The following is a 24,969-nucleotide window of genomic DNA, read 5'->3' as shown; positions in this document are numbered from 1 at the left end:
TTTCGTAGCAAACAAATCTTTAACCCAGCACAGAATCTATAAAGGAATTCAGTCTTAGCCACCAACTCTGATTTTCTAATCCCTACTTCTATGCAACCCTATGTCGTAGGCTCTAGATATTTCAAACTTTTAATTTAATTCAAATTTAAATTTGAAATATCGAATGGTTTACACAATCAGGTTTCAAATATATTGGGATTAGAAATTTTAGGTTGTGGCAAAGACTTAATTCCTCAGTATTTTTAAATTTTTAAAGATAAAAATATTTTTTTTACTTCCTAACCTTTCAAAGCTGAGTTCTCCAGAGTCAGGTGTTACTTTTCTAAACAAAGTTAAAAAAAATTGAATTAAAATCAATTAACGTTTACAATGAATTATGTACGGATAGGCGTAAAAACAGCCCCCTCCCCCAACCTCAAAGTTTCAATTTAAAATAACTAAAGGGTTTTGACGGAACATTTTATAGATAGGGCTGACAATTTACAGAAATAAAGAATCAACTATCTACATGAATTATCCTATATCCAACTATATCTATGAAATGTTCTATCCATGTCCATCTTTGAATTATCCTATATCCAACTATCTATGAAATGTTCTATCCATGTCCATCTTTGAATTATCCTATATCCAACTATCTATGAAATGTCCTAGCCACGTCCATCTTTGAATTATCCTATATCCAACTATCTATGAAATGTTCTATCCATGTCCATCTTTAAATTATCCTATATCCAACTATATCTATGAAATGTTCTATCCATGTCCATCTTTGAATTATCCTATATCCAACTATCTATGAAATGTTCTATCCATGTCCATCTTTGAATTATCCTATATCCAACTATCTATGAAATGTACTATCCATGTCCAATGTCCATCTTTGAATTATCCTATATCCAACTATCTATGAAATGTTCTATCCATGTCTATCTTTGAATTATCCTATATCCAACTATCTATGAAATGTCCTAGCCATTGAATTATCCTATATCCAATTATAATCTATGAAATGTCCTAGCCATGTCCATCTTTGGATTATCCTATATCCAACTATCTATGAAATGTCCTAGCCATGTCCATCTTTGAATTATCCTATATCCAGCTATCTATGAAATGTCCTATCCATGTCCATCTTTGAATTATCCTATGTATATCCAATTATAATCTATGAAATGTTCTATCCATGTCCATCTCTGAATTATCCTATATCCAACTATATCTATGAAATGTTCTAGCCATGTCCATCTTTGAATTATCCTATATCCAACTATCTATGAAATGTCCTATCCATGTCCATCTTTGAAATATCCTATGTATATCCAATTATAATCTATGAAATGTCCTAGCCATGTCCATCTTTGAATTATCCTATATCCAACTATAATCTATGAAATGTTCTAGCCATGTCCATCTTTGAATTATCCTATATCCAATGCATAAACATCTTGAAATATGTGTTGTTTGATTGCTCTAGAAAGGACAGACCCCAGTTCTGAGGTTTAGTTAACATTTTTAGCAAAATCTATAAAGTGCTGCTTCTAAAAATACCTAAACTTTAACCCTTATACCTGAGACAATCTATAACTCCCGAAGGAACTGCGCCCCCCTCCTCCTCTTTCTGCGTCCACCTGGTCTCAATATCCGTCAAGGAGATGAACCCGCTCTTCTTGTCGTCTAGAACGTCGAACAAGGTTCTCATTGCGGAAACGAATTTGACCGGAAGACCTTGAAGCGCCTTACTGTTGTATTGGGCCGAGGTTTCATCTTGGAAATGTTTCCCCGACATTTTACCTGAAGAATAAAGAATACAGAAATTTAAAATTTTTTTGACTATCGGTAATTTCTTTGAAAACGATTTTTGGACCCTCCCCCCCCCCCCCCATCCTATTAATTTTGTATATTCTGTATAATTGATCGTGTGGCCGCAACCTGTCCTAGCCGCGGCGCTCAGCTCCCTAGCCTGTCCTAGCCGCAACGCTTGGCCCCCTATAGCCTATCCTAGCTGCAGCGCTCGGCCCAGAAATTGTGTTAACCTAACACTAAAATAATAATAAATAAATGTACAAAATTGATAGGAAGGCCGGGGGAGGGGGGTCCAAAAATCGTATGGACGGACCCCGACTATCAAATTTTCAAAAAGAGGTATTGCCCCCCTCCCCCTCCTCTCATCACAGTTTAGAACTTTATATATTACGATATATGTTATTTTGGGTCGGGATAAAGCTTTTTTTCGGATCCACAGATATTTGTTCAATCGAAATAAAAATTAATCATTGAGATAAAATTGTTAGATAAAACCTCTCTATAAAACGTATTGCATTGTAATTAATTATATTTCTAAACGATTGGGTTGAACTTGAATCTTGATTCTAATTCCGGGTGAATTTCTATTAAAATTTTTTCTAAACACCCCTTTTCAATGTTTATGTCCATAAGTGCGTTAGAGTACAAATTAAAAATATTGTGTACGTTGAGTACAGTTGTTCACACAGTACATGTAAAGTGTAAACTCAAAATATTCTTAACACAATAAAACCCCACTCTTTATTTTTTTAGGTACCGAGTGTCCCACGAAACATGACAGTTGGTAAATAGTTTAGATTGTCTTTTACCATAATTTGTTAAGTTGTTTGATACCAAAGATCAATAAAAATTTTATATGGAAGTCATTTTAAATTAAAATTGATTTCAAAGAAAAAGATAATGAAACAAAAGATTTTTTTAACTAAAAATAACGATTTATTAAATGTCATGTTTCGTGGGACACCCTGTTACATAACGAAATGTGTATAGTTAGGTATATTTTTGAAAAAATGTGTTGTGAATTGTGAAACCTGTTGCGGATCTAGCGCTGAATACCCCGTTCGTTTCTTTCAGTTTCAAATCCCTGGCTTGCGCGTTCAGGAAATTAAACATGGCAGCTAATAGATTGCGCGCTTTTTTAACAAACTTCAGCATTAGAACATACATTTTTAATTTACGACTCATTAACGAAATCGATATTTGCGTGAAGAATTTAATAAAGTGTTATCATATCGATAATGATAATCAATTCATCGAAAATTTGATATTTTTAGCTATCAAAAGATTGTGATAATTATTGTGTATAAATTAGTATTTTTGCAGTTTTTACTAACATCTGACTGAATTGTTGAACTCTTATTAACGTTCCTTGTTCTATTATTAGGAATTAGAGGTGAAATTAACGTAATATTACAAAAAGTAATATTTTTTTCAGAGACAAGTTTTGCTGCCCGAGAGAGCTATTAAGCAGCCCCGGGTTGCGAAATGAATTCCAAGGGTCCCCCAATTAATGGAAAAACTTTCCTCACAGAAACCCAGGCAGCCCAAATATTGGGCAAACTTAAAGTTATCCGCAATGTTGACGGTCAAACGATCAAAATTCAGACAATACAGACCAATCCGCAGACTGGAGCTAAAAAGATCGTTGCGATCCCAATTCAGTCTATGCCGAACTCTGGTCAAAACCTGAGCGTGAGCCCGATGAAAACCCTCCGAACCTCCGAGGGTACAATCCTACCTCAGGGTCGGACTATTAAAATCAGTTCTCCGAGAACCTCAGGATACACAGGACAGGTTTCAATTGTCAAACCCGTGACCTCGATGCCAAGTTTTCATACGGTCACCTCAGCCCAGCTCCAGTCCTTGCAGAACATGCATGGAATCCATTCCGTTGCCGGAGTTCAGAGCCTTCAACCCTCCGGGTCTAATATTCATACAGTTACTCTCACGCCTCAGAAAACGATGCTCACGGCGCAACGGTTTCCCCGGCAGAACTTGCAGTTTGAATCTGTCGGGGTGAAACGGCCGGCCGAGACTGATCCTTTAGATATTTCAGAATCAAAAAGACGAAAGACTGAGAAAGGTAAGAGATAAAGCTATATTTTCATTTTTAATATGCAACGTAGACGTGTTTTAAAATGATCTTTATTTATCGAGTGGCAACTCGGATTCACAATGGTACCTTTACCCTATTATCTGAGCGCAAGAATAGGGAAAGATTCTCGTTACTCAATCGGAAAAAAATGTTTATTTCTGGAAAGCATAAACATCTTGAAATACGTGTTGTTTGATTGATTGATTAACGTTTATTTCTATTTGCATCCATCCTAAGGCGAGCACCTTAAATGCGCGTGTTTAAATTAATTTTTGTGTTTAGGTGGGAAGGGTTTGAGACACTTCTCCATGAAGGTGTGTGAGAAGGTAAAGGCAAAGGGAACAACCTCCTACAACGAGGTGGCCGACGAACTCGTTGCAGAGCTCACGGATCCCAGGTCAGGAGCTTAATATTCCGGGATATATATTCTCCAGAGTCCAAGACATTAAGGAAAGATCTATACCTTGCAAATATTTTATTAAAATAATAATTAAGACTACAAGTGCCAGGGTATATAATATATATTACCTAAAATTTATATAGTAACTAAATTCGCCAAAGTTTTATTGTAGGAGGGGGGGGGGATTTTTACTAAAAACATATGCCCCTACGTATGTTTTTTCCAATGAGGTTATTGATGAAAATAAAATCTAAACCTTGAACCAGATTTCATGAGTTGTGAGAAGTTGTTGAACTTCGTAGACCTTAGTTGAACCACTTACCCTGTGCTCCGGGTCAAGTGGGAGAAATGGTTCAACCAAGTTTACCTTTTTAATTAATTCTGGTCTTTGATAAAGTTATCTTTTTAGTTTAAAGCTTTTAGGGCTTTTAGGGATTTTTGGGCGCTTCGCGCCCATCTTCTATTTCAATTGGGAACATGTTCCCTTTAAGTACATTTTAAAACAAATACAAACACGGATTTTATGATTGAAGTTCGAGGATTTTCAAAAATCGAAATTTGTTAGCGGAAAATTTTTGAAAAATTCGATCATCCATAAACCTTCCCTGGGGTCGCGCGAGGTCCCACAAAAAATGTTGGCCCGATCGGTTCAGTCGTTTTGACGTTTGTTGGATACAAACAGACAGACAAGCAAAGTATATGTATAGATTATTTTGTTTTCTTGGTATATTTTCCTTGACAAGAACATATCTGTTGTAAAATCAGATATATACATTACAACTATGATATGTTATTTCTGGTTCTATTATAACCTATCTACTATCTCCAGGTGCCAGTCTCCCAGTGATCCTCAATACGATCAGAAGAATATCAGAAGAAGAGTTTATGATGCGCTTAACGTTCTTATGGTAGGTTCAAAGAGATGAAAAAGAAGACAAAAAAACTAAACAAAATTATTATCTAGAATAAATTACATAGGGAACATGAAATTATTGATGATAGGAAGATAGGGAAGGGAAGAACGAAGATAGCGAATTGAAAAATTAATGTAGGGATGGAAAAGCGAAGATAGATATGGGAAAACGAAAATAGGGATGGGAAAATGAGTATGGAGATTGGGAATTGGGGAGTCAGATATGGACAGATATGGTATAAATGAAGATAGAGGGAAAATGAAGATAGATACATGGGAAAATGAAGTCAGATATGGTATAAATGAAGATATAAATGGGAAAATGAAGATAGATACATGGGAAAATGAAGTCAGATATGGTATAAATGAAGATATAAATGGGAAAATGAAGATAGATACATGGGAAAATGAAGTCAGATATGGTATAAATGAAGATATAAATGGGAAAATGAAGATAGATATGGTATAAATGAACATAGAGATGGGAAAATGAAGTCAGATATGGTATAAATGAACATAGAGATGGGCAAATGAAGATAGATATGGTATAAATGAAGATAGATATGGGAAAATGAGTATAGAGATGGTCAATTAAGACTGAGATGGGGAATGAAGATAGAGATGGGAAAATGAAGATAGACATGAGAAAATGAGTATAGAGATGGGGAATTAAGATTGAGATGGGAAAATGAAGATAGATATGGGAAAATGAGTATAGAGATGGGGAATTAAGATAGATATGGGGAAATGAAGATAGATATGGGAAAATGAAGATAAGCGATGGGAAAATGAAGATAAGAGATGGGAAAATGAAGATAGATATGGGAAAATGAAGATAGATATGGGAAAATGAAGATAGATATGGATAAATTAAGATAGGGATGGGAAAATAAAGATAAGAGATGGGAGGGGGATGAAGACAAGACATGGGGAAAATAAGACACTGATGGGGATAAAAAGATTTAAATTTGCTAATGAAGATGGAGATGGAGAAACGAAGATAGAGATGGGAGAAACAAAAATAGAGATGGGAAAAGAAAGAACTATAGAGATGGGAAAACTAAGTTAAAAATTTTCAATAATCAGATGTCAGCAAACAAAAGTGTGAAAACAAATTTAAAAAAAGAAAAATGCGAGAAAGAGAAATCGGAAAAATCTATCAAATATAATTTTGAAATAAATTAATTTTACTTTTATTATGTTATTTAGGCCATGAATATAATCAGTAAAGAGAAGAAGGAGATCAGATGGTTAGGTCTCCCGACCAACTCTATCCAGGAAGCTAACTCTATGGAGTCAGAGAAGGCGGAAAGGTTGGAGAGAATCAAAACGAAAACAAAACAATTGCAGGATCTCATTCTTCAACAGATTGCTTTCAAGGAAACCTACTCATTCATTAAACGGGAATATGTTGTTCTGATATTTTGCAATTATTTTATTTGGCTATGTGGTAAATTCTGTCACTTTCATATACATTTTCTCTGTCCCGAAAATCCGCAAATCATTTATACAGAAAACCACTGTTCGAATTTAATAAACATATCTTGAACATTTTTGTTCCTACAAAGGTTTAATGAATACCTTTGTAAATCATATTCGCAACTCTTTAAATGGAGGTTCAGTTCAAAAATAGATTTTCATTAAGAACTAACGTGGAAACCCAGTGCGCGCGCTGCCAAGGTTACTAAAAGTTACTCCCGCCGTATACCCTCACTTGAAGGATTTTACCGGGAAACTAAATATCCGCTATTAAAGTCGACCCACTCATTTAAAAATCACAAAATCAAACTAAGAACATTCCCGAGGGTCTCCCAAGTTCCCCAATCAAAATTTGAGGCAAATTGGTCCCGGGGTCCATGAGTTATGATCGAATAAACAAACAGATAGACAGACAAACTGAGATTACAACTTTATATATAAAAATTAACGACAATCGACATTAAAGTTTTGTTCATTTGCAAGGAGTGCCATGCTCAAAATAAAATTAAAACCCTGTCAAGGCATACTTGTCCCATATATTTGCATCAAATATTCAAAATATATAATGAATATCATTAAAATAAATCCTTCTCTTCCCCCGCCCTTGTCTTGAGTAGGCTTGGTAATAGAACCTGGTAGAGAGGAACCGAGAAATGGAGAAAATGACAGGAACGCCCACTCCCAACTCCGCCATCCAGCTCCCCTTCATTATCGTCGGGACCAGCAAGAAGACAGTGATTGACTGCTCCATCTCCAACGACAAGATGGAGTACCTCTTCAACTTCGACAACACGTTCGAGATCCACGACGACATGGAGGTCTTGAAGAAGATGAAGATGACAATGGGTTTAGACAATGGAAGCATAGATGAAGAAAGCTTGAGACGCGCGCGCTCAATGGTTCCGCGCGCGCTTCAGCCCTACGTGGATGAACTTGCGAATAAAGGAGCTGAAGCTTATTCCTCGCTTATGCCAAAGGTTTGTCTGCTTATTATATGGTTACAAACATTCAAAATCAAGGGGGGTGGAATCCACCAACCGGGAAAGGGTTGATTTTAAAATAAAAATGTTGACGACTTATTTCTTTTAATAAACATCTTACGTTAAGTTTTCGTTAGGGATCTCATATAAAATATATTATCATAAAAAAATCAAACCACAAAACATATTCAAGAAAATCTATAGGAAAAGTTAGTATCAACATTTTCTCAACTCGAATGCAACTTATGCAAACATCTTACGTTAAGTTTTCGTTAGGGATCTCATATAAAATATATTATCATAAAAAAATCAAACCACAAAACATATTCAAGAAAATCTATAGGAAAAGTTAGTATCAACATTTTCTCAACTCGAATGCAACTTATGAAATGTTCAATTTTTATTTAAAGTTAAAATTGATTACAATTCAAAATGTTTGGTTTTCATATGCTCTGATATATTATTTTGTATTTTGATAGGTTTTCTTTTCTGTTTTGATATCTTTTGTTTTGATATGTTCCTTTGAGAAATGTTTGTGATGATATGTTTTGTATTTGATCCTTATTTAGCGCCTATATCTTACAAACAAATATATATATATATTTAGACGAGCTTATTGTAACCGCAAAGATAATATTAAATATGAAAACTAGAATCAAATAATTGCTAAAAGTTTAGTTGAATTATAAATAGTATTTCCAGGCAATCATATTTTGCTTGTAAAACAAATCTATCAATTTATGTAAAATGTTCTAAATTTAGACCATGAATATTAGGTTTCAGACACAGCTTATTAAATCGTTTTAAGGGAGGTGTAATGTCTAGAGACGCTCCATTTCTAGAGTGGTGTTTTCGATTGACAATAATACCCTTTAAATCTTTGATTCTTATTAATCTACAGAAACGTTTGTTATTGTATAAACAATTGATTTGCAAGCTGTTTTTTAATTAAGTTAAAGTAACCTCAGTTTTATAGCATTTTTTAACTTCTGCTATGTCTCATCGTGGTTTAAGATGTTGTCCGTTTCGTTCGTATTTCAAGCAATCATTATTATGCAAATTTGTACAAAAAAAATTTTAATTTGGCTTATTTTGTTCAGGTCTCAACCCCATTAGTTAAGTGCGAGGTTGGGTTGGAATATGAAGAAGATGATATGGCCGGAGAAGAGTCTGAATAGATCTTTCTAGAAACAATTTCAAATCCAGCTTCTCAGACCTAAAATATAAGCGCTATGTGCCTAAAAACTTCGACCACAAGTGTGAACGTAGTGACCGTTCATTTATTTTTGTTTATTCGTCTAATGCGGGCTTTCGCTAGTTTTATTATTTTTGTTGCAACCTTCAGAGTCAAGTCATCTCCGAAACGCAATTTTAGTAAAGAAAAGCTATTTATTTAAAGATTTTATATTTTGTCTCAACTAGGTTTTTAACGGATGTTTAATTAAGCCGTCCGAAAATATTTTTAAACATTCAATCTTAAAATTTACCTCCGTCTACATTTTGTTACGAGAATGCACGTGTATATAATTTCTGATCCGCCATTTTTAACAAAAAGTAATATACAAAAATTTCCCGCCTTTTTATTATGGCGGGTTTTCCATTTCTAAAATTGGCGTTTGCACACTGAAAACTGTTTTAAATGCCAATTTTTATTCAGTAAGTACCACTCTTTGAGTGGGCACAAATGTACACTGTACAAAGTATTGTAAATTAAGAGAACATGGTTCTTTTGTACAGTATACACTCATCTTGTACGCTGGATTCATCGCGTACAACGTGCGTACAAAAAAGAAAGAATTATGTATGTAAGCATGCTTCTGAAATTTGAATAATTGATTATTAATTGTAAATCATTTTGTTGGAAAATCAAGAAACTTCGTTTTCAATCTTTATCTTTCGTTTCAAGAAAATGCTAAGACGCCATGTTCGGTGGCCGGAAAAAGAAATCGTCGACGGCTGATCTAGCTAAGGAATCGGCAATTAAAACTCAGATATTAGGTAAACTTTTTATGTATTAAGCATTTTAAAGAGACTTATATTGTTGTGTCTTGCTAGGCTTGTTAGGGGGCTAAGCAGGTTAGTTAGTTCATTAATAGGATAATTGGTTGGTTCATTTATAGGTAATTGGTTGGTTCATTTATAGGCTAATTGGTTGGTTCATAGGATAATTGTTTGGTTCATTTATAGGCTAACTTGTTGGTTCTCATTTAGGCTGATTAGTTGTTCTATTTATCCAGCTAATTAATTGATTCATTTTAGGATGATTGTTTGGTTCTTTCATAGGATAATTGTTTGGTTCATTTATAGGCTAATTGGTTGGTTCATTTATAGGCTGATTGGTTGGTTCATTTATAGGCTAATTGGTTGGTTCATTTATAGGCTAATTGGTTGGTTCATAGGATAATTGTTTGGTTCATTTATAGGCTAACTTGTTGGTTCTCATTTAGGCTGATTAGTTGTTCTATTTATCCAGCTAATTAATTGATTCATTTTAGGATGATTGTTTGGTTCTTTCATAGGATAATTGTTTGGTTCATATAGAGGCTAATTAGTTGGTTCATTTATAGGCTAATTGGTTGGTTTATTTAAAGGCTAATTGGCTGGTTCATTTATAGGCTAATTGGTTAGTCAGGTCGTAAGATAGTTCATGCAGAAGAGGTAAATGGGGGGTTTTTGTAAAAAAAAAATGAACTATTGAGGTAGTATGTTTCATTTATTGTTGGAGTAATAGTTTAGCTTAATGGTTAGTTGTTTTAGTTGATAGTTCTATTGATTAATTGATTGACGTGTGAATTATTTGGTTTATTTAAGGATGAATTGATTAATTGATTTTTGTATTTTTTGATTTGTTGATTAATTTATTGATCTGATGATTAACTTATTGATCTGTTGATTAACTTATTGATCTGTTGATTAACCTATTAATCTGCTGATTAACTTAATGATCTGTTGATTAACTTTAAACTTATTAATCTGTTGATTAACTTGTTGATCTGTTGATTAACTTATTGATCTGTTGATTAACTTATTGATCTGTTGATTAACCTATTAATCTGCTGATTAACTTAATGATCTGTTGATTAACTTTAAACTTATTGATCTGTTGATTAACTTATTGATCTGTTGATTAACTTATTAATCTGTTGATTAACTTCTTGATCTGTTGATTAACTTATTGATCTGTTAATTAACTTATTGATATTTTGATTAAGTGATTAATGGATTGTCCAATTGATTTATTTATCTGTTAATTAGTTGATTGATTAATTGATTCGATAATTCCATTAATTGATCTATTAACTAATTGATTGATTTGATTGATTGCTTGTCTAGATGACCTGAAGGAGAGTGTAAAGGTACTTCAGCATGAAAATAAGAATAAAACAGATCCTCTTCTTCTTAACGAGTCTACAGCTAGGTAGGTTTATAGCATTGGTGGATACTTGATCCAATCCAGGCCGTCTGTTTGGTGGTGGTCCATTGCATTCACATAGGAAGGATATAAGTATTTTGGAAATTCATCAATATGTTAACCAGTGTTTCGGATCCATATCATTTTGATTCGGATTCGGATCCGGATCCGGATCCGAGGTAACTTTTGATTCTGTGAATCGGATTTTCCCTATTAAATGTTATGCAAGGTTATAATTTATAAACTATAGTAATCCTAAAGTTAAAAATGTCGTCATTACTATTATATAAATGTAAACATTAAATTATTAAAGATAATTTTGAAAAAATTTCGTCATGTAAATAATACATTTACGAACCATTTTGATTTATTTATTCCATGGTTTTGGTTAATTTTTGGCGCTACCCGGATCCATATCAACGTTTCCTGATACGGATCCGGATCCGGATCCGACCAAATGATACGGATCCGACCGGATCCGGATCCGAAACACTGATGTTAACAGTTAAATCCGAGACGGTTTTAGCTTCAACGCTAAGGGAAAAGGACGTAACGGACCTAAAAAGACTTAATTCAGTATATTTCTTAATGGCCTTGTATGATCACTATCAATATATTTTTTATTATAATTCTTAAAATAGCGCCTGTCATCGCCACACATTTTTTATTCTTAAGATATTTAATTTAGCGGGAATGATTATGATCAGATAAACCTGTTTAGGTTCTGCTCCGTCCTTGAGGCAATATTCTTGCATGGGTTGAAAGAAACTTTCCTGGGCCGGTTATCTCGGTGGGGAGGTGGAGAACTCTCACCTAGGCTTCCACAACCCTCATTTTGGACATTTGCGTTAGTTTTCAGTCATAAACAGGTTAAACTCTTTTTATACTATCAATTAATTATATTATTAATTTCTTTTATAATTTTCTTGTTTGATTTATTTTTCTAAACGTACATTAGGATGTTTTTTTTAATAAAAGTTTTAAGTCGGCTTCATAAAAAACTTTCAAAAGGATCTCCGAAAATCTCCGTTAAAAGAACAAATATAATTTATTTCTTCATCGAATTATTGGATTATATTGATTGGACAATTACGCAGAAAACTAATATCCGTGTATTGAGCTTATTATTATTATTATTATTATTATTATTAATGATTATAATTGGATACTGATAGCTCTGGGAAAATGGTATCACATCAACCGAACTAGATCTAACAAAACTCTCTGTTTTCCCAACTTATTTTCACTCTGATGACTGTCTGTAGGTGGTTAGTTAGGTTTTCAACGACTTGAAAAGTGATTTTTCGCGGACTGAAAGTTTATAGGTCGGGAAAGACTTGGACGGTTTGCATAGCACTGTGAAAGGTTAGATTAGAAAACTGGTTATTCCAGGAACAAGATATTGGTATTTATACACAGATAAATAACAAAACAGATAAAACACTAGATTCTCATGGTTCAGTAAAATCCTTTGATTTCAGAGTGTTTTTAGACACCAACGAGTGCTGAGCCCCCCCTCTGGAAAGAAAATAAATTTAAGCGCCCCCCCCCCCCCTGATAAACATGTATGTATATACAAAGAGAAGATATATCTGATGGCAATCAAGAATAATTATGTTAAGGAGAATAATACGTTTACGGGAAGAAATAATATTCTTGAATGTATTCTATGTAATAAGAAGAACATTCATGTTTAAAAAGACTGTACACGAAATTTCAACTCTTTATCTCTTTATCTGTGTCCATTGTCTCTACTTTATAGATATTCAAGTCACTAAATCCGAGAAACCACAGTTGATAATAATCAATTTTCAGCTTAAAACCCTAGGATATCTCATCAATAATTAGATAAAGATTTAGAGGGTATCATTGTGAGTCGGACATACCATTAAAAAATAAAAGGGTCACTGAAAATTATGTCTTTTGTCCCTTTCTTGGTATAAACTTATTATTTATAACAAAAATAAGTTCACATTGTTTTTTGCTAGATTTCCCCACAATATTTTTATTAATCCGTCGTGACTTGATATTTTTGATACAAACTGATAATACAGAGTAAACATGTTGATCAATATTTTTCAAGCATAGGAGAATAATTAAGTGCAAACAGAGCATAATTTATTTACGGAGTCTTGAAGGGGGGGGGAATTTGTGTTTTATTTTGTTCAATATCTAATTCTTATTATTAAGAAGTATTAAAGAAGAACGGAAGATAGATTAGATATAAAGGAATAAACCTAAATATTAGATATTTTGACAGCTTATTTCTATATTTTGATATTTAGTATTCTCCTTAAACTTTTTAGTAAATATTCTAATTACATCCTGTAATGTTTCATTTTTAAGCGGATCCGCCCTGACAAAAAATGGATCCGGATCCAGTCTTAAACATTTATTCAAAGTTTACTGATTTTTTGAACAAATAAAAATTTCTAAAATTTCGTCTCTTTTGCTTTTTTTTATGGAACCCTTAGAAAACCTTAACCTTTTTGTAGTTAATCATAATCAAAGAACAGAATGGTCCAGGGGATTTAAACTAACCACAGTCCACAGTACTTAGGATCCAGTTAATTTTGATGCGGATCATCTATGGAAAAAATGGATCCGGATCCTGGTCCTAAACAATTTTTCAAGATTTACTAATAAAAATATTCAAATTTTTTTCTTTTTCCGCTGAAACTTTTTCAGAGATTTAGATGTGTTTTTACTAACCTCTTATTAGTGAACAAGGTAGGGATTTGGGGATGTTATGGTTGATTGTAACCTAGGAATTACATAAATTAAACTTACAAAACTTGCTGCATTTTTTCGTTTTAGAAAAAAATATCATGTTTGATTTGTCAGAGGAAAAATTATCTTTGCACAACATTTGTTTTTAGATAGTTCATGATTTTGTAAAATTTTTAGCGGTATTTTGTTTATACCTTGCCCCTCTGCATAGTTTTTGCGGGTCCGAATCCAGGAAGCCAAAATGATGCGGATCCCGATCCTAAGCACTGATTCTAACATAAATTTAAACAAATACTACTACTATTTATGAAGGAGAAAAGTTAAAAGGGGATAATAGATAATCTTCTAGAGGTTTATAATTAAAAAAAGTTTTCAAGTTTTGTGGAAAATAAAAATAAGATTTAAAGATGTAAAGAAAATCTTTAGGGAAAACATATTTTGGAGAAAGGGAGGCCGGTAGAAATTCACAATTTTTTTAAAATTTTGATCGTGAATCTTATTTTTAATCTTATAAAAAATTAGAGTGAAACTATTTTGTTTAGAAGGGATGGATTGTGATTTTTAAACAAAATATAAACTCCTGAAATTATTTGTTCTGTCAGAAGTCGGCACAGTATTTTAAAATCTATTTTGTATTTGTAAAATGTAGAGTGCTAACTGTAAACCAATATTAAAGAAACGACAAGAATATTTCGTTATTTTAAACAAAATATTCAAGTATTTGTATTGTTTGTAATGCAGGGTGGTTTATATTTTTTAAATTAATTGATTTGATTCGCAGGGTAGCCAAAATGTACCGAATGTACGGACTGTACGGAAAATGTCTCAAATTGTCCGGATTTTCAGGATTTTTAGCTCGGAAAACATAATTTTTTTTCTACTTTGACTCGACAAAAGCTCATTTTTGCATGAAAATTTTCTAAAAAGGAGTCTCGTCAAAATGGAGTTTAACTTATTATCTTCATTCCGAATTTTATTTGGTTGATTGTTGTTTCAATTGATAATTAAAATTTATTCTTTCATCTTTTCGAGAATATGTTCCGAATTCATTGGAGAATATGTTCCAGAAATACGTGGTGTCCCACAAAAAAAACTTTGCAGTAAGGGTATTTGATAATGTACACTGTACAGATTGTACAGATTTTTCTGGAAATGCACGGATTTTTGTACGGATTTTTCTCAAAAGTGTTGGCTACCCTGGATTTGATTTGATCTTCAAAAACTGGAGCGGGAGGGGTGATAGAAAAAGAATATTTTACTAGAAAATATTTACCTCTATTGTAATGTCTCTTACAAGGCTTGTATTGATCTTTTTGCAGACTATAGAGATGTCTTTGAGAGGGGAAAATTGTCAAAAATTGTCAATTTTGTACAAAATTTGCTTAAAGGGAGTGTGCGCGGTAGCTTTGACCCTCCATGCAAAGATGGCAATGCCTGATTCACAACGGTACCCTTCAACTTGTGCGTAAAGTGCCAAATATAAAACTTTGACTTAGGACAAAATTAACAGTTTATTATCATTTACGAGCAAAAATGTTCAAATAATATTTTTTCTCCATCCTGTTAAATCTAGAAATAATTTTTAGATTTATTATCATTATTATTATTATTATATCTTAGAAATAGGGCAGTTAGCATTCTCCCGGGATAGCGTGGGGCATTATTACTCATAGATACGCTTGGTGGACAGGAGCATCATCAAAAGACGGATCGTCTTTATAAAAAATAATAAATGATAACAATAATAATAGTAATAATAATATTATTCAGGTGATCAGTGCTGTGGAGAAATATTCGCAGATAAACTCTGAGGTTGGAAGATCCAGAGCTTGGCTTCGACTAGCACTTAACGATGGACTACTGGTAATGTTCATTTTTATTCAAGGGGATCAAGAGCTGAGAAAACTTTAGAATTGTGGATATGGGTTCAATGTTTGATCGCCTCTTTTTATACATCTCAAGATTATTTAAATCTTTAGTTTTTAACCGGAAAAGTTTATGTACTATGTCTCGGAAAGATATCTATCTCCTATGTTCTATGTTTAGGGAAGCTATATATTTCCTATGTTCTATGTTGAGGAAAGCTATTTAGCTCCTATGTTTTATGTCTTGGAAAGCTATCTATCTCCTATGTTCTATGTTTAGGAAAGCTATCTAGCTTCTATGTTCTATGTTTGGGAAAGCTATCTAGCTCCTATGTTCTATGTTTAGGAAAGCTATCTAGCTCCTATGTTCTATGTTTAGGAAAGCTATCTAGCTTCTATGTTCTATGTTTACGAAAGCTATCTATCTCCTATGTTCTATGTTTAGGAAAGCTATCAAGCTTCTATGTTCTATGTTTAGGAAAACTATCTAGCTTCTATGTTCTATGTTTACGAAAGCTATCTATCTCCTATGTTCTATGTTTAGGAAAGCTATCTTGCACCTATGTTCTATGTTTAGGAAAGCTATCTAGCTCCTAAGTTCTATGTTTAGAAAAGCTATCTATCTCCTATGTTCTACGTTTAGGAAAGCTATCTAGCACCTATGTTCTATGTTTAGGAAGCTATCTATCTCCTATGTTTTATGTTTAGGAAAGCTATCTATCTCCTATGTTCTATGTGTAGGAAAGCTATCTAGCACCTATGTTCTATGTTTAGGAAAGCTATCTAGCTTCTATGTTCTATGGTTAGAAAAGCTATCTATCTCCTATGTTCTATGTTAAGGAAAGCTATCTATCTCCTATGTTCTATGTTCAGGAAAGCTATCTATATGTTCTATGTTTAGGAAAGCTATCTAGCTTCTATGTTCTATGGTTAGAAAAGCTATCTATCTCCTATGTTCTATGTTAAGGAAAGCTATCTATCTCCTATGTTCTATGTTCAGGAAAGCTATCTAGCACCTATGTTCTATGGTTAGGAAAGCTATCTAGCTCCTATGTTCTATGTTTAGGAAAGCTATCTAGCTTCTATGTTCTATGTTTAGGTAAGCTATCTAGCTCCTATGTTCTATGTTTAGGAAATCTATCTAGCTTCTATGTTCTATGTTTAGGAAAGCTATCTAGCACCTATGTTCTATGTTTAGGAAAGCTATCTAGCTTTTTTGTTCTATGTTTAGGAAAGCTATCTAGCTCCTATGTTATATGTTTAGGAAAGCTATCTAGCACCTATGTCCCAGGATAAAGTGTCCCTATCTGTTCACTATGAGAGCTATGCATTCCTACGGGACTCGGAGAAAATGGATCTTGTTGTTCGATATATTTCTGGAATTCAGGTCAGAGGGTTTGACTCCCCCCCCCCCATGCTTGTTATTTTCAATACAAAAACTGTTGTTAATGGGACTGTTGTCACAATTTAAATGGACTCTCCATAAATAAATATAAAAAAAATTGTGACGGTACCCTTTAAAGCTTTATCTGATTTAGATATCCTCGTTTATCTCTTTGAAAAATGATTGTTATTAAGTGTGGTTTCTCTATATATGTGACTTAGCATTTCTGCTGCAGAAACAATGGAGGTTTGAACTAAACATTTTTTTAGCTAGAAAAACGATGATATTTTCCACATAATTGATCAAATTGATAAGATTAAAAGAGTACTATTGTGAATCGGGCATGTCTACCTTTGTAAATGTAGGGGGATTGAAAATACAAGGACAATCCCTTTATTGGGTTTTCTTCCTGTAAAATTTACCAGCCCAGTGGGAATCCTCCCCTGATTGAGCCGCGTACTTTCTTCTTTATATATTTTAGTTTTCAACCATAGGTTTATACACTTGTCATTCCCCTAGGTTTGCATTTTATATCATTTTTTTAAAAGATTTTTATGCTCAATGATTTTTTTGTAGTGTATTTTTTTTACCCGCATTATGATTTTTTTATTAAGCTCCAATTTGTGGTGGGTCATAAACCAGTTTTAAAACCATATAGAATTATATTCTTATTATTATTAAATCACTTTCCTACGTTTCTATTCTTTCTGCAGAAATGGCGTATAGAAAAGAACAGATCGTAGAATATCCTTTTTTATTTATTGCCAACACTCCCTTTAATTTTTTTGTGACGCAGCATATATTTTTCTTTAATAAAGTGTGCGCGTAATTTCGGGTGGATTTGCATTGTCTGATAAAGAGTGAGAGAGGTTTAAAGTTTAGTTACCGTTGTGAATCGAACATAAAAATCTAGGTTCACATGAAATTACGTCTACAGTCCCTTTAAAGAAATTGTTTCAGGTTTTATCCTTCTCTCTTCCAACCAATGTTTCAATGCTCAACAGGTGAGGGATATATTTATATCTTTTAATTCCAGGCCCCTGTACACCTGATTGGATTGGATTGGATTGGATTGGATTGGATTGGATTGGATTGGATTGGATTGGATTGGAGATTATGACAAGAATTAGCCATAGTTTCTTAAAATTAATTAATTAATTAATAAATTAATGAAGGATGAGACTTCAATAACGATCTCAAGCTTGTTAAATCTATAAACGGTATGAGGGTTAAACTTAGGCCTTAAATAAAAATGTTTAAAGATTTATTAAATGATATAATAGCCTTAAAAAATATTTGATTTAAACAATCCCTGTAAAAACAATAATTTGTAACTCAGCCTATTTAAATTGGCTGAAAAGCAAGTTATGAATGTTTTTATTCAGTTTAGATTAAATAAAAGAAACGGAAGAACAAAATTGTTTGTTTAAAAATATAGAGAAGAAAAAAATGTTATTTTTCTTATAATAAAGTTTATTTTAAGATGGTTACCGGAACCTCTCGTTATGGCTGGGCTATGGACGAGCACCTTGCAACCGCTTACAGACATGGCTGCCGTCGACGCGGCCGAATTGGCGGAGGAAACTCCACCCCAGCCGATTTTTATCCGTAATTTGTCCCAGCCCGTCACAAACCAAAGTTTCGTCCAGCTTGGACTGATCAACGAGGATGAAGCTCTTCGACTTATCCTGCAGTCAACCCCGGTCAGTCTTCCCACATTCCCGGAGCCGTTATCAAGGAACCTATCTCCTACGCCGTCCAACCTGCAATCCTACTCATCCTCCAGAGCTTCATCTCCGGCTCCTGGTTCCCAGTCTTCCCGAGCACAGTCTCCTGTATCTAGAGGAGTATCTCCAGGACCTGGACCAGTATCAGCAGGACAAACTACCATGGTTACTCAGGTTCTCCGTGGGACGACTGTAGTGCATCCTGAAGCTCTGACGAGACTGGTTCACGGTCATGATAATTATGAAGCTGTTCCAGAACTGGAAAAATCTCCCGAACCAGCCGAAGATGAACAGGATTTAGATTTCTACAATACAACCCAGCCCGAGTTTTATCTTGGTCAACCTGAGCTTGATGAAGCACAAGAACAAGGGGAGGAGAAGGTTCCGCATTCTACGGGAGCAGGTTCTACTAAAGATAAACCTTGTTTACCTCCTCTGGACCCTGATATACGTGAAGGTTCGGCGGAGTCTCAAATTTCCAGCGGAGATATCGTGTCCACTCCAAGTATGGAGTGGGACGAGGAACGAACTGTCCCTGCTCCAGATGCAGTTAATACAGTGCGGGACGACATTTTACTCCAGGAGGGCCCGAAGCACTCTACCCCTGAACCAGACTTGGAACAGGATAGTGTAGATTCAAATGGCAAGTATTTTATCATTATTATTATTATAGATTTTATATGGATCAGAAAATCTTACGAATAAACCATTTACGTAAAAAAAGCTCTTTAAATTCTGTACAGTCGTCTCGGTATATATTTAATTTAGTACACATTTAAGTAAACAATATTTTTTTTAATTGGTACAATAAACAAAGCCAGGTACAATATGTACATGATGTACCCTTATATAACCCTTATGTAATAAACTGAGTACTCAATATTTGATACTTCCAAATACATAAATTTCTTTTAAAAATATTAAAAATTCTAACATTTATCCAGATTCCAGCTGCACTTGCTCTACTGAAGGACCCAGGGCCAGCTGTACTCAATGTTCCAATACTTCGCCAAAAACTAGGTACTCCCCCTACTCTTCTCCACCTCTCTAAATCCGCCAACCACACTCATGGAGAAACCACAATTGAAAATAATGAATTTACAAAGAGAATTTCTTGGAATGTGTGAATCGGACTCGATTAATTGAGTCACTTTAAGATAACTTCATTTAAATTCTATTTTGATTACATTGTGGAGCAAAACACCTATACTCTTTCTTCTTCTGAATATATTTAAATGCAGTCTATTGAGTTATAAACTCAATTTTCACAAAAATGACACTTTGAGCAAATCCATTTTTTCTTAATCGTAGGAGTCAAACGCAGTTTAAAGTCTGAAATCAACCGTGACTGTTGTTTCTACATTAGAGCTTATTCTGTTTTTTTTTGTTTGTTTTCTTGAACTGTTAATGGCAGTGTCCTCAAAATATGTTACTACTTTAACAGTCAGAAGATATGTTTTGACAAGAAATCTAAACCCCAAGGTAACTGTACTATTTCCAGAATGGAGGTCTTTGTTGTCAACGTAGAATTGTTTGAACATATTATTGGATTTGATAATAAATGATATCTTCTCCTTTTCTGGAAATCATTCCCTGAAAGGGGCTGTCAAGTGAATCTCCGTTTTAAGAGTTTAAGAGTACACTTAAACCCTTTATTAGACTTTCGGTTTCTTCCTTATCTCTGTAGCAAAAATCCGCAAGTAATTTTCATTGACAACCGCAATTGAAAATAATAAAAAAACAGGATATCTTCATCATTTTGGTCAGATAAATGTTTAAAGAGTCTTTACTAGAGGGTTACAGGAAATTACGTTTACAGTCCCCTTAAATCTTATATTGTAGAGTTTCCCTGAGTGAATTTGTGGAACCTGATCCGAGCAGCTTAGATCTTATTGGACTAGACGGAGAGAGAAATAAGAGAAAACTACTTCATAAAATAGGATTCAGGTAGGATATCCAATAAACGTCAAAACGGCTGATCAAATTTCAAATATTTGTCACCATCAAAATTCATTGTTCATCAAACCTGAACCGATCAGGCCCAAATTTTGTGTGGGACCTCACGTGACCCCAAGGGAAGGTTTATGAATGATCAAAATTTCAAATATTTGTCTCCATCAAAATTCATTTTTCATTAAATTTTTGAAAATTTTGAAAATCCACGAAATTTTTTGTTTTTGTTTTACGATGTACACAAAGAGAACATGTTCACAATTAAAATAGAGGATGGGCGCGAAGTGGCCTAAAAGGCAAGTATTTATTAAAAAAAAAAAGAATGAATATGAGAAACGTCATCTACAATTGAGTTGAAGTTGTTTCTTGTTCTAATTCGTCGTTAAATAGACAAAACCATGCTTTTACGTCATCTGTACCATTTCTTCAGAATATAGAACCATTCATTGCTCTTCGGAATTATCTAGATCACATTAGATTAATAATTAAATATGTGTAAAGTTATCTCTGTTTGTCTGTCTGTTTGATTTTTTTGTTTGTTTTTATGTATGCACGATCATAACTCAGGAACCCCTTTCGTGATTTGCATCAAACTCGGTATTTTGACAGGAATGTTCTTCGCTTGAATTTGTTTTTAGAAGAATGTTTTAATTAACTTTTGTTGTTGTTTAAGTCTGAACTTTTTTCATTCCGACATTTAAGATCTTAATCCTTGTGAAAACTTTTTAGTTTAATCTTGTCAAGTTTATAAAGTGCTGTAAACCCTTTTCAAGCAAAACCGAGAAATTTAAACATTTTTTTTCTGTGAAACCATGAACAGAAATAATCAACTTTCAGTTGAAAACTAAAACGAGGATATCTCATTCATCCGTGATTAGACAATGGTTTAATGGGTTTCATTGTGAATTGGACTTCCACTCTATTATTAGTGGGTCACTTGAAATTACCCCTTTAATCCCATTAATGCTTATTTAGATGTTAGTTCCCTTGAAAAATCAATTTACACTTGCGATTAATAGAAAAAGTTTCAACAGCTATTTTTCTTATTTGTCAGTTCTACTGCGGGTAGGATTGTAGCTTTTACTCCGGGTGGGAGGTTTAGTACTAGATTTCTCCTGGGAGAACCAGGAACATCTTCGGATTAAAGTTAAATCATCCCTTAATGGTTTACACTAGGGAGGTTTTCTCTTTACTTGTCACAGGGGTCTCTAAGGCTAGTCAATATATAAATTTGGCTTGTCTGTCCGGGTGTCTGTTTGTTTGTTTGTATCCAATAAACGTCAAAACGGCTGAACCGATCGGGCCCAATTTTTTTGTGGGACATCTAGGGACCCCAGGGAAGGTTTATGAATGATCAAAATTTCAAATATTTGTCTCCATCAAAATTCGATCTTCATTAAATTTTTGAAAATTTTGTAAATCCGCGAATTATTTTTGTTTCGTTTTACGATGTACACAAAGAGAACATGTTCACAATTAATTTAGAAGATGGGCGCGAAGCGCCCTCTAAGGCTAGTCTATATATAAATTTGGCTTGTCTGTTTGTCTGTTTGTTTGTTTGTTTGTATCCAATAAACGGCTGAACCGATCGGGCCCAAATTTTTTGTGGAACCTCACTTGACCCCAGGGAAGGTTTATGAATGATCAAAATTTTAAAAATTTGTGTTAAAAAGTTTTTTTTTGAAAAATTTTGAAAATGCCCCAAAAAATATTATGAAATCCGCAAACTTTTTTGTTTTTGTTTTATGCTGTACAAAGAGAAGCCACAATTAAAAGTTGAAATAGAAGATGGGCGCGAAGCGCCCCAAAAGCCTAGTTACTATATTTATGCTAAGGGTATAAAGGACATGGTTGTTAATTGTAGAATGGTTTGATAATCTCTTAAGGCTTATCCCACCTCTTTCACTATTTTATTATTTATTTAGGACTAAACCTGTTGTGTCTCTGCCAGAGTTTGCTCTGCATAGGAATCTAGAACTAGTTTCCTGCTTAGATATTATACCTAGAGAACTAGGACTAGATACTCAGGTATTCATAGGAGTACCTGTATGGGTTGTTTTATCCTTAAAATAATGATAATAATAATAACTAGCCGGCATTGTCCAAGGAATTTCGAAAATTCTTCTATTCCTTGTTACTAGGGTAAATGAAACATTTTATTTTTTTAAAAACATTTTTGACCACTTGAGAAAATAAAAGACAGCTTAGGTACAGGGTGTCCCACGAAACATGACATTTAATACATCGTTATTTTTAGTTAAAACATCCTTTTGCTTCATTATCTTCTACTTTAAAATCAATTTTAATATTACATGACTCCCATATAATACTTTTTTTGATCTTTGGTATCAAACAACTTGACAAATTATGGAAGAAGACATTCTAAACTATTCACCAACTGTCATGTTTTGTGGGACACCATGTATTTATTTCTGTTTATATAATGATCAGCGGTATTAAATTGTGAAGACGATATTATAGAAATTGTATTCCAATATATAGGATGTACTGTACTTGGATTTTATCTAATAAATACTTCAGGACTGGAGGTGTATAGATTGTACTAAAGCTATCGGAGCTCTGTTCGGAAACGGAAAAGTCTGTTCCTTTACAAAGAAACATTACTGTGAAGATTGTCACGAAGACGACCTGTCCATTATCCCACCCCGTCTCATCTACAACTGGGATGCTAAACTGTATCCTGTATCAAAATCATCATTTAGATTTATAAACAAATTCAAGACAATGCCTGTGATACACTTGAGAACATTCAACCCTGCTCTTTCGGAGTTCGTCCCTTCGCTGGAGAAATGTAAACGACGGCGGAAGCAGTTGATTTATCTGCTGGCGTATATATCCGCCTGTCCTAGGGCGGAGGAGGGAAACCTCAGGAGTAAACTAATGGACGTGTTGGGGAAGAGAGAGTATCTTCTTCAGGACACGGAGACCTTTTCCGTCCAGGACCTGGTGGAGATACAGGCCGGGGAGTTGGACGGGATGATGCAGCGTGGAGTGCTCTTCTGCATGGTTCATGTGGACTCTTGTCTAATCTGCGCTGGTCGGGGATTCATTTGCGAGATTTGTGAGGTAAAACTTTCTAGAGTCCAGACTGAGATCGACATTTTTGATTTGTTAATTCAATCATAAATCTCTAATCCGTATCTTCTAGTCTAACGGATTAAGTTAATTACTTTTGGGTCTCTTTATAGTCGGAAAAATATACGATTGAGTTGTTTTGAAGGATCATGATCTTAAATCGTTACAAATTTATGGATATCGGGTTAAGATGTTTTAGATTAGCGCTATATCAATCAAAAGTTTTGACTTCTTTTATGCCTATAAAAGCATAATGGATACGGTCCATTTAATCTTGAATATTCTAGGATAAACGCCCCGTTTATCCCTTTAATCTTGTATATTCTAGGATAATAGCCCCTTGTATCCCTTTAATCTTGTATACTCTAGGATAAACGCCCCGTGTATTCCTTTAATCTTGAATATTCTAGTATAAACGCCCCGTTTATCCCTTTAATCTTGTATATTCTAGGATAATAGCCCCGTGTATCCCTTTAATCTTGTATATTCTAGGATAAACGCCCCGTGTATCCCTTTAATCTTGTATATTCTAGGATAAACGCCCCGTGTATCCCTTTAATCTTGTATATTCTAGGATAAACGCCCCGTGTATCCCTTTAATCTTGTATATTCTAGGATAAACGCCCCGTGTATCCCTTTAATCTTGAATATTCTAGGATAAACGCCCCGTGTATCCCTTTAATCTTGAATATTCTTGGACAAACGCCCCGTGTATCCCTTTAATATTGAATATTCAAGGATAAACGCCCCGTGTATCACTTTAATCTTGAATATTCTAGGATTAACGTCCCGTGTATCCCTGTAATCTTGAATATTCTAGGATTAACGTCCCGTGTATCCCTGTAATCTTGAATATTCTAGGATAAACTTCCCGTGTATCCCTGTAATCTTGAATATTCTAGGATAAACTTTCCGTGTATCCCTTTAATCTATAATATTCTAGGATAAACGTCCCGTGTATCCCTTTAACCTTGACTCAACCAGCCAGTGCCAGGACTGCTGTACTGTATTCCACTCCTCCTGTGCGCTAACACTACAGGAATGTCCCAGGTATAGATTGACCGCCATCAATTATATTCTCAGATACGATCATGACCATTTTAAAGAGGGATAAAAATCGATCTGAAAT

General features: G+C 34.1%; 2 protein-coding genes across 3 annotated transcripts; both read left to right on the top strand.

Annotated features, from left to right (window-relative positions):
* The first annotated feature begins 2,133 nt into the window (after positions 1 to 2,133).
* LOC111702291 (pleckstrin homology domain-containing family M member 1) lies at positions 2,134 to 24,969 on the top strand. 2 transcript variants are annotated; one of them, XM_023473936.1, is made up of 13 exons: positions 2,134 to 2,145; positions 9,580 to 9,671; positions 11,007 to 11,091; positions 11,807 to 11,954; positions 15,586 to 15,678; positions 16,945 to 17,067; positions 18,025 to 18,068; positions 18,548 to 19,434; positions 19,736 to 19,811; positions 20,634 to 20,738; positions 22,670 to 22,772; positions 23,286 to 23,831; positions 24,784 to 24,969. In XM_023473936.1, the coding sequence occupies exons 2-13, from the start codon at positions 9,596 to 9,598 to the stop codon at positions 24,952 to 24,954; spliced, it is 2,457 nt and encodes an 818-aa protein (XP_023329704.1). In that variant the 5' UTR covers positions 2,134 to 2,145; positions 9,580 to 9,595; the 3' UTR covers positions 24,955 to 24,969. The 2 variants fall into 2 exon arrangements, with proteins under 2 accessions (XP_023329704.1, XP_023329705.1); XM_023473937.1 differs by lacking the exon at positions 2,134 to 2,145 and having other exon boundaries at positions 9,574 to 9,671.
* Positions 3,216 to 9,583, top strand: LOC111702292 (transcription factor Dp-1). The gene is made up of 6 exons (XM_023473938.1): positions 3,216 to 3,889; positions 4,184 to 4,298; positions 5,131 to 5,209; positions 6,424 to 6,594; positions 7,323 to 7,670; positions 8,774 to 9,583. Exons 1-6 carry the CDS (start codon positions 3,292 to 3,294, stop codon positions 8,849 to 8,851), a joined length of 1,389 nt encoding a protein of 462 aa, XP_023329706.1. The 5' UTR covers positions 3,216 to 3,291; the 3' UTR covers positions 8,852 to 9,583.

The sequence above is a fragment of the Eurytemora carolleeae genome, unplaced genomic scaffold (assembly GCF_000591075.1).
Source record: "Eurytemora carolleeae unplaced genomic scaffold, Eaff_2.0 scaffold245, whole genome shotgun sequence".
Taxonomy (NCBI): Eukaryota; Metazoa; Arthropoda; class Copepoda; order Calanoida; family Temoridae; genus Eurytemora; species Eurytemora carolleeae.
Note: the sequence above shows the minus strand (reverse complement) of the source record. Positions and strands in the feature narration are given on the sequence as shown.

Bases quoted from the DNA above. Each gene is read 5' to 3' on its own strand.
- LOC111702291 (XM_023473936.1), top strand. From the start codon at position 9,596: ATGTTCGGTGGCCGGAAAAAGAAATCGTCGACGGCTGATCTAGCTAAG. The intron at 17,068-18,024 runs GTCAGAGGGTTT...AAATTGTTTCAG, and splicing joins GATATATTTCTGGAATTCAG to GTTTTATCCTTCTCTCTTCC. The intron at 19,812-20,633 runs GTACTCCCCCTA...CTTATATTGTAG, and splicing joins AATACTTCGCCAAAAACTAG to AGTTTCCCTGAGTGAATTTG.
- LOC111702292 (XM_023473938.1), top strand. From the start codon at position 3,292: ATGAATTCCAAGGGTCCCCCAATTAATGGAAAAACTTTCCTCACAGAA. The intron at 6,595-7,322 runs GAAACCTACTCA...GCTTGGTAATAG, and splicing joins TTCAACAGATTGCTTTCAAG to AACCTGGTAGAGAGGAACCG. The intron at 7,671-8,773 runs GTTTGTCTGCTT...TATTTTGTTCAG, and splicing joins ATTCCTCGCTTATGCCAAAG to GTCTCAACCCCATTAGTTAA.